At 50.3% G+C, this 9,375-nt stretch overlaps 1 protein-coding gene across 8 annotated transcripts in view; it reads left to right on the forward strand.

Moving 5' to 3' along the window:
• The window catches only part of ZDHHC1 (zDHHC palmitoyltransferase 1), a 55,367-nt gene extending 46,735 nt beyond the window's left edge, over positions 1-8,632 (forward strand). For 7 of the 8 annotated variants that reach the window (XM_090062838.1, XM_090062837.1, XM_090062834.1 and 4 more), the window contains 3 exons: positions 451-544; positions 3,236-3,344; positions 6,891-8,632. In XM_090062838.1, the coding sequence (XP_089918964.1) occupies positions 451-544; positions 3,236-3,344; positions 6,891-7,435 (748 nt within the window). In that variant the 3' untranslated portion in view covers positions 7,436-8,632. The remainder of the gene's footprint in view (positions 1-450; positions 545-3,235; positions 3,345-6,890) is intronic. The other variant, XM_090062836.1, reaches the window with a different exon arrangement.
• Positions 8,633-9,375: the final 743 nt, after the last annotated feature.

Raw genomic sequence — 9,375 nt, forward strand, 5'->3', positions numbered from 1 at the left:
AAAGCCAAATATAGAATTCTTCTGTTAGATCAATATAAGACTTCCAGGATTCTAAACATACCCACTATACTAAAAAATGAAGTAGTATGTAAGTGAACTATCCAAGAGCAAAGGCAGACCTAGAAGGAGCTCTCCCTTCTCTTGACAGCTATGGGATGTAAAAAGCATGTAGTCTGTTCACACTCAGCACATAAAATGATCTACCTTCTAAAAACTCTGTGCACAGGAACCTGGAGCCCAAAGTCAGTTTAACTGCACAGTTCCACAGAAAAGTACCCTCAGAATGGAAGACAAGTTGTCCCACAGTCCCCTCTGGGCACATTCTGCAAGGAAAGAGCTGCTGCTCACCCAGCTACGTTAAAGACAGGTCATTCAAAAATAAGTGAAAACCAATGAGATAACTGGGGCTAAGAGAGCAGAAACATCTCATGTATTCTTCCTGCATTTTAGCTTCTTAAAGTTGTGTCCCCACAATGATGGACCAGACCCTGAGCCCAACTCTCCTTCTGAACTCCCAGCTCCTCTGTCCACTGTCCACATGCAGGTAAGTGGGAAGCCTTGGTACAGACCTACCTAGTTATGTTAATGCTATTTCATTATATCTTACACACACACACACACACACACACACTCTCTCTCTCTCTCCAGTCACCTACACTCCCTATCTCTTGTGGGCAAATGGGAACACAAATGTATATTTTCCCTCTTTCCCAAACAACACATATGCACAGTAACCCAATACTTATGTCTCACTGTCCTATCACAAGAATTCAACCCATCTCAAACATACAAAACACGTATGCACTCTCCCCAGTTCACTCCACACTTAACTCAATACAATATATTACATGTTATTGGCATCAAACGCTGCTTGTTTCCACAGTAAAATAGAAAGAATTTGTAAGGAACAGTAGCCACAGGTGAGCACCAGATGAAACAGTGGACCAGCGGCTCCTGGTCCAGTGGTGCCTGGCAGCTGGAGCTACCCCCCTCCCCCCAAATGAGCCGCTGCTCTATCCCACACCTGCCCCACCCCAGCCCCACACTGGGCAGCCCCTGCCCCAGCCCCACACATCTCTTCACACGGGGACCTTGATCTGCCCCCCCACACCCCTTCCCTCCCCTTCCACCACACCAGACTTACCAGCTGGAGGCAGCTTTCCACGCTGCCAGGCTGTGCTCCTTGCTGCCTGTGCTGCACTGCGGCTGCGTGCGTGCACAGGCCATTTATCAGCCAAATTATCGGCCTTATATGGCCAATTTCCAATATATTAAATTGTATTTATATCGGTGCCGATCCGCTATCAGACTGATGTATTGGTGCACCTCTACTAATACATTATGATGTTCTCTTCTTTGTCTCAGGATTTACACCCAGCTGTTTCTCATTGATATTTAATGAGAGGCATTTTTATGTCTGTTGATCCAAGAGAAACTTCTGTTTTAATGTTTTTGTATTTTAGACATTTAATTAGAAAGTAACTCTCTCTATTCTGATCCCTTTACTTGTGGTACTCTTGGATATATGTAGTGCTATATGTCTCTCTCCTAGTTCCCTCTTCAAGTTTGAATGTAAAAGCTAGGGCTGTCAGTTAATCACCATTAACTTGCATGATTAATGCATTAATTGGTACTTGCATTAATTTTTTTAGTTAGTTAATTGTGCACATGGTTTTGAAGCCGGCACCCAGGCTCTGCTCTGCCACATCATGGCTGCTCAGCAGAGCAGTGGTGGCAGTGCAGAAGACCACAGGGCAACTTCTGGGCTGCTGCAGCCAGAAGGCGGGGGGGAGGGGCTCACTCACACAAGCAGCCCCACCTTGCAGGCAGCCAGGAATGCAACCCGGCACTGTGTAGAGTAATGCCCAGCAGGTAAGTCTGTGGAGTGGGGCAGGGGTTAGACTAAGAGCCCCATAGTGAGGGAGGGAGTGAGACAGTGACAGGGGTTGGGGTGAATGGGGCCCTGGGGCTGGGATGGGTCATGGAGCCACAGGCAGTTTGTCCATGGGTGTGGCTCCCTGCCACTGTGTGCATCTCCATGGGAGGCACTGGGGGTAGATGCCCACCAGATATCTGCACGGGGTGGAGGTGGGATGCCTGCTGCAGACTAGGGCTCTGCACCGTGCTACCTTTAACCTGGGAGTCATGTGTTGGCTGTGCCCTATATCCCCTGCCTGCCAGGGGGCGGGAGGCACAACATGGTGTTGCATGGCTCCTGGGGACAAATTCAACAGGGTGCAGAACCCCCAGTCTGCAGCCTGCCTCTGCCCCATGCACGAATCCACCATCTCTGGGGGTGTGCGCAGTCGTGGGGAGCCACGCCCACCCATGCCCCTGGACAAGCCGCCCATGGCCCTGGGGCCCCATTCACCCTAGCCCCTGCCCCATTCCTTCCCTTCGCATGAAGGCCTTGATCTGCTCCCCCCTGCTGCATTCCCTCCTCTACCGCCCCTTCCTGTCCACAGACATACCAGCTGGGCGCTGCTCTACATGCAGCTGGATTGGATTCCTGTAGGGTTACCATATTTCTAGGTTCAAAAAAAGGAAACCCGAGTGGGGGTGGGGGGCATAATATGATTGTGGGGGGCAGTGATATGGTTGTGTCCTGCCCCTCACTCTCAAGCCACTGCCTCCCTCAGCCCTGCTGCTGCCCCTCCTGACCCACAGTACTCTACATCATGCCAGAGTGTGTGGGATCCCTGCCAGACACACAACCCTGCCACACCTTCACAAATTCCCCCCACGCCTATGCCCAACCGTACAAAGTACCTGCATAATTTTACAAAATTGAATTTTTCTGTGCATAATTTTGAGTTTAGCTGTGAGATTAAAATTGTGATTTACTGCAACTAATTTTTTAAATTGTGCAACTAATCACTATCACATTTTTAATCGTTTGACAGCCCCAGTAAAAACACATTCATCCACTGATCTCATCTACTCTTTCCCCATAAACACAATGTGTGCACATTCTACTTCTCCATGTTTCCTTGAACTCTTCACCATTCACACATTGCATGCTGTCTAGTCCCTACTTTTCACATTATGCGTATTCTGTACCACTGCCTGTACTGAGACAGTTCTGAAGTCTAAAATAAAATCAGTCATGTTGTTCACGCATAAACCTAACTTCAAAAATAAAGTTAAACAGAGATTATAGTTACAAAAGCTGTCAGTACAGCATCTTAGGGTCAAAAAGGGGATATCTCTTCACATGAGCTTCTTGTTTCTGCAGCAGCAAAAGAAGAAGAAAAAGAAGGTGCATAAAGTTCCTTCCTCAGCAATGGATAACAGATCGAAGACCAACTCTAGACCATGGCCCCCTCTTGCCATTCCCCAGTCAGGTGAGTGTATTCCACTGAGTTCCTCCGTTCCATTCCCATAGCCGTTAGAAGAAATTTGAGGGAATTAATGAGGATACATTTGAAAGAGAATGATAGAAGAAAACTAAAATGAAGAATAAAAATCCCTGTGAAGCAATACCAAATATCATAGGGCTTCTGTTCCCTAGTTGAGCTCTCTAGGGAGCCAGTATGTCACACGTTCTGGGCTTCTGCCGTCAGTCTCTACTATGCCTTGTCTCATGGTGGACTTTGGGCCTGTGCCCTGTTTCTGCTGTGCCTTGCCCCATGGCAAGCTCTAGGCTTGCACTGTCAGTCCCTGCCATCTGTAGCCAGAATTCTTTCATCAACAGCACCTAGGATGTAGGGCAGGGGCGGGCAGTTATTTTGGGCAGAGTGCTGCTTACTGAGTTTTGGCAAGCCATCAAGGACCACGTGACAGGCAGCCCAAGGCAGATTAATATTAATTTTCTAAATTTTTTAGGGGCCCCACAGGCCAGATGGAATGGTCTGGCGGGCCACATCTGGTCTGCAGGCTGCATTTTGCCCACCCCTGATCTAGAGTGTCCCTGCACTAAGCACACTCTGCTTAGTGGTCTCCTCCACCTCTACAGCCACAATCCAGTCCTCCAGTATAAACAAAACCCAAAAACATGAGTTTCTGGTCCAAACTCAAAGGTTCCCTTCCTGGGGTTAATCTTGCCCTGTGGAAGCTCTAACCCAAAGGGCCCAAGTTACTTATCTGTTCCTGATTCAAGATACAGGGTTTCCTTCACTTCCAGTGAGGCTCCAAGTCCTTCTTCTGGGCTTCCTGGCCTGGCTTCTGCCTGGAGTTCTGCCTCCTACAGCTTCTATGGCCAAACTGTCCCACTGCCTTGGGGCTTGTGCTTGTAAGTCCCTTCCTGGGTCACCTGATCCTCCACTTCCACCCCAGGTCTGTCAGTTACTACTTCCACCTGGGTTGGGTGGCTATTTTGTTTCAGGGCTCTCTTCCTGTGTTTGCTTGTCCCAGGGGTTGGGGAGGGCCAGTAACCCCTGGGCTGCCCCCCTTTTAGTAATGGGGTAGGACCCCATTATGTACATACATCCACATCTTTGCTGCTTTTTTCTTCTGCCCTCACCTTCCCTGCTTCCCCACGAGTGGGTCCAGTGTGTTTCCTCTGTCCCTTTCCACATGGCTGTCCTTAAGAGTTTAGAGGGAGAGAGATTTCCAGACTGAAAACAGCACCAAGGATAGAGAACTTGTTGTCCCATCTCCCTGGATCTTGGTGGGGGACATGTCTAGTTAGAGGAAGAAATATACCCTGGGCATTCAACTGTAGAAAGGACTCTACCCTTTGTGGGCTCAAGGGGAGGCTCCGGATAGCAGCAGCAGCAGCAAATACCACCTCCCCCTCCCCCTTAGTCCCTTGAAAAGTTTGTGAATTTCTGACATTAAACTGGTGCTTTTGCCTCTCTCCTCTCAGTCCTCTGAGAAGAGCCAGTAGATCTTCTCAGTCAATATATACATGAGGCTGTGGAGACCTGCAGCCTCAGAGTTTCTTCTTTTTGCATGACAGGTTTCCTGAAGGTGCCAATGTTAGATATTAGAACACACCAAGGCAAGGCCTACCTGCTATTATCTTTCCTGATTGCACTTCCCAGCTGTAGGATATAGCAGTGTTTCTCAACCTTTTAGGTAGCAAGTACCCCCTAACTTCTGAAATTTTTAATAAGTACCCCAACACTCAATTTTCCAGGGGATTTTATATTTACAGAATAACGTGTGCCATGTGTTGGAAGAAGGGCTGTGTATATAAGACTATGAGAAGACAGATGTCTGAGCTGGTGTGGGTAGGGTTACCACCTTTTACACCAGGGGTGCACAACTCAAGTATGTACCTGGGCTAGAGGTGATGTTGGCCAAAGCTAGGAGGGCTGAACCCAGTTATCATTACTGGGGAAATTTAAATTTTCTCAAATTATTACTGGGGAATTTAAAGCGCTGTGCAATGCATGGCACACCAAATTTTTTGCCATAGTTTTGAGAGGAAAAGTGGGTGAGAGAGAGAGGAAGAGCGGGCGAGAGAGAGAGAGAGGAAAAGTGGCCTTCTGAAAGTGGTGCAGCTGCTTTTGCTGGTGCTCCCGCCTGCCCCCCTACTTGCTGGCTAAACAGGGAGTGCAGCCTGGCAGGGGGTGCACTAGCACTCTCAGGTGATGCACGTGCACCCCCTTCGCGTCGCCCCTGGGCGAGAGAGAGAAAGAGGAAAAGAGGGTGTGAGAGAGACAAACAAGGAGGCAGCTGCTGCCAGCCATGGAGCCTGGGTTGTTCCCAGCAGGTGGCTGGGAGGCTGCAAGCCCTGCTGCAAGCAGCCTGGCTCTGTGACTGGCAGCAGCTACCCAGAGCCTGGGCTGGCTGCGAGGAGCTGCTCCGGGGTCCGGCATCAAGCACCTCGGAGCAGATGGGGTTGGGCAGCCCTGGCATCCACTCCATACCGGCGACTACATGTACACCTCAGAGCAGAGAGCTGGGGAGGATTGCGCTACCTTGGACCTTATCCCTGCTTTCTGCTCTGAGACGTGCATGCAGTTGCTGCCAGCATAGAGCTGATGCCGGGACTGTGGAGACCAGTGCAGCTGTCTGCAGCCTGCCCACTGCAGCTGCCCAGAGCCCAGACTGGCTACAGGTGAGGGCCAGCAGCGGCACCAGGCTTTTCCTGCCATTTGGTGGCAGTGCTGGGGGGGCAGGTTGGGGAGGGCTATGGTGAATTTTGGGGTGGCAGCAGCCCCCCTCCCATCACTGCAGCCCACCCCAACAGCCAGGAAGAGCCCAGTGCCGCTGCCAACCCCAGCCTGCAGCAGCAGCCTGCTCTCTCCCGCACGTAGTGAACTGGGCCCTGGGGCAATCCCCACAGTGCAAGAGGGAGCAGGGCAGTGCCCTGCCCCTACCGCACTCCCTCCTGCACTGTGTGGGTCTCGGTCTGCCATCCCTCTCCCTCCTTGAAGCCCAGGGGCAGGATAAAGAAAGAAACTTTACCTGCCTGTGGCTGGGTCGGTGGGGAGTGCGTGGGTATATGTGTGCCCACCCTTCCCCTCCTGCAACAGCCTGTGGCCAGCTTGGGTAGGGGTGGGTGGTGAATGGCTGGACATTAATCCAGCAGTGGTGGGAGGGGTGGCAGCACCCCCTTGCTATGGGGGTTTTTGGCATCCACATACCACTTCCTGTGTCTCATGTACCCCCAGGGGTATGCGTACCATGGGTTGAGAAACTATGTTCTCCATACACATATGATGTGTAAAGTGATTGGTGGAACTTAACCTGCCTTAGAAAGGGAAGTCAATGGTGGTGTGGGATTGGCAGTGCTGTACAAGATATGTGTTCTTTCACGGCTGAATGCGGCTTTTTTCCATCTTCCTATATCTACTTTTGCATAAGCTGCAAGTGTGTGTGAACTCTAATTCTGGGGGGAGGTGGGGGGCAGGGAACTTAATTGCCTCTGGAGCTCTCTGGGGAGGAGAGAAACCACTGGGTCTTCTGATGCTTTCTTTGTCCTTTCTTTTTTCCTTCAGAATTTTCAGCCACCACTGCTACCTCTTCATCCTCCTCATCCTCCCACAGCCTTCATTACTCACTGCCAGCATTCCCACCCAGAGCTGCCGTGCCCTCCAACTGCATTGGTTCTGTCCAGGCAGCGGGCCCTCCTGCTGACTATCACTCAGAGTCTGCAGAATCCATGGATGAAATTCCTGTGGCTCAGACCCGTCTGGGGAGTGCTGCCCCTAATGGCACTTCTAAGAACAGTGTGAGCAAGTCTCGCCATCACCCCTTGTCCACAGCTCAGGCCCCTGGTAATGGGAAGAAGAATCTATATTCTGGGCATAAAGTCAAAAGGAACAGTTGCCAGCGACTCGGTGATGGAGAGCAGGAGTTGGAACTGGTTTCTAAGATTCCAGCTGTGTTTGTGAGCAAGAGCAGTGGAGAGCCTCCTGTACCTGAGCCCCGGCCTAGTGAGAGTGCATCTGAGCCCCACCACAGGAAGTGTACTAGCAAACGGCATGTAGACAAGCCAGATCCACACTTGTGGGACATAAGGACAAACACCACAGCGGCCTAGACATCAGCCTTGCAAAGCCATAACCTTCAGCGCATTGTCTTGAAGGGAGAAGACAGGAATTTGCTCATTCTACAGACATGTTGATTGTTTTGTGATCTCAACTCCAGTGACTCATCTTCAAGTTGGCTGGGTTCACTTTCCTTGAAGCCATCCCTGTTCCAGCAGACCTAGCTGTGTAGCATGAAAAGACGTGTTACATCACCTTTATGGTTGCTGCATGCTTCAGAGTCTGGAGCATGTGCCTTACAGCAGAGCAAGAAGTTAACAATTCCATTCCCATCTCTTTGCTCAGAGTAGCAGACTTCCCGGAAGGGAAAATGCCACCGGGCATCATTAGGACATAAGGGTGTAAGCTAAGTACTTCAGAGTGGGGTGCCATGGTGCTGGGGTGGAGTGTCCCAAACTATGTACTTACCGTACGCTGAAGTGAGACATGCTGCTGCTCTACCAGAGGCAAGGGGTACATACTACTGTGGTAGATCAGAATAGCCTGCTTACCTTAGCACATTGCTGTAGGGAGCTGGAAAAGGTGTTTCTTCACCAGCTGACACTCAGGCTGACTGACACCATCGTGACTTCCAAAGCAGTTCCCCATTAAATTTATTAGGGCATATTTGAAAAAGAGAAAGGCGTGTTGAGCCTAGAAATCTCAAGCATGCTCTCGACCTCCTTGTGAAGAAGCTGGATAGGGAAGGTTTGGCCCCTCAGAGTTTGTGAGAGCTGTGTGGGAGGGTAGGGGAAGTTTCCATGCTTAAATCTCTGGGAGTGATGTCTGGGTTCTCTTTTCAGAATACAGCTTTCCTCTGACGACTGGTACCACAGACCTCTGAGCATGCTGGTAGCACAAATGATGCCTCTAGGCCTGCAGAAACTGTTCTGCCTGATAGGAGGGCCCAAGTCCTCATACCACTGATGTCTCATTACTAGGTCATGCCCTTCTAGTGCTGTCCCATTTCTGCTATTTGCCATTGTATGAATCTGTCCTCTAGGTGAAACTCCCCTTGTGCTAACATTGGGCTTGGGTTGATCAGAAGGCTGAGCTTGGCCCAGAAAGGCCTGGCGAATCCTTTCTAGCAGGAATCACCAAGCCACAGTTCATCACTTTCCCTCTGACCATGCAGCAATATTCTCTGAATCTTTGTATGGAGCTCATTAATCAGCTCTGTCTACAATAAACTTTTCTATGCCCTTTGCTAATCATTTCCCTTTTTCCTTTTCTGTACCGGTTATCCTCCTTCCCCAGCCAGATGGTGGCTCTCAGTGCTTTTAGGGACTGGTGATGCCCCTTAAATCTTATCTGTCTCCATAGGAGGATGACGCCCTGCACACAGCACCTCCCTAGCCATTGCAATGATTTTGCTTGGCTAGAAGGAAGCAGACACCTCAGCAGAGAAGTTGAGGGAGGGGGTAGCACTTCAGGCCTACCACTGTTACAGCTGGACCAGAATAAATGTGACATGAAGGAGGCAGAATAAAGACATCAGGATCTGCCCTTGTGGCCTTTTGGTCCTACTGGGGTGACAGCATCAGGAATGAGCGTTCCTTTCAGGAAAGCTGCTGCTTCCTTCGGGGGTCAGTTAGAGCTCAAATTCCTGGCACTAGGTGAGGACTGCTGTAGAAAACTCTGGAACAGACAGGGAAAGGTGCCTAGATACCACAGTGAGGGGCATGTCCTAAGTGCAGCAGATGACTAGAAATGGGGTCAACCCAGCCAGGCCCTTTTCATGCAACTTTCCTTGCCTGGCAGCCTCCTGCTGCAAGCTCAGTGTTTACCCAGAAAATGCAAAGGCTCTCATCCAAGCTAAGCATTTTGTTTTGCTTCCCTTCCCATGCTGTTCTCAGCTGCTGCGAGGAATCTACCAGCTGTTCTGCTAATGCTGGGGGCGGGGGAGAAGGGGAGGTGGGGGACAAGCAGTTGCCTTGAGAGTGTCTTTGTTTCA

This window comes from Crocodylus siamensis, chromosome 9 (genome assembly GCF_052110815.1).
Source record: "Crocodylus siamensis isolate JL-2025a chromosome 9, ASM5211081v1, whole genome shotgun sequence".
Lineage (NCBI taxonomy): Eukaryota > Metazoa > Chordata > Crocodylia > Crocodylidae > Crocodylus > Crocodylus siamensis.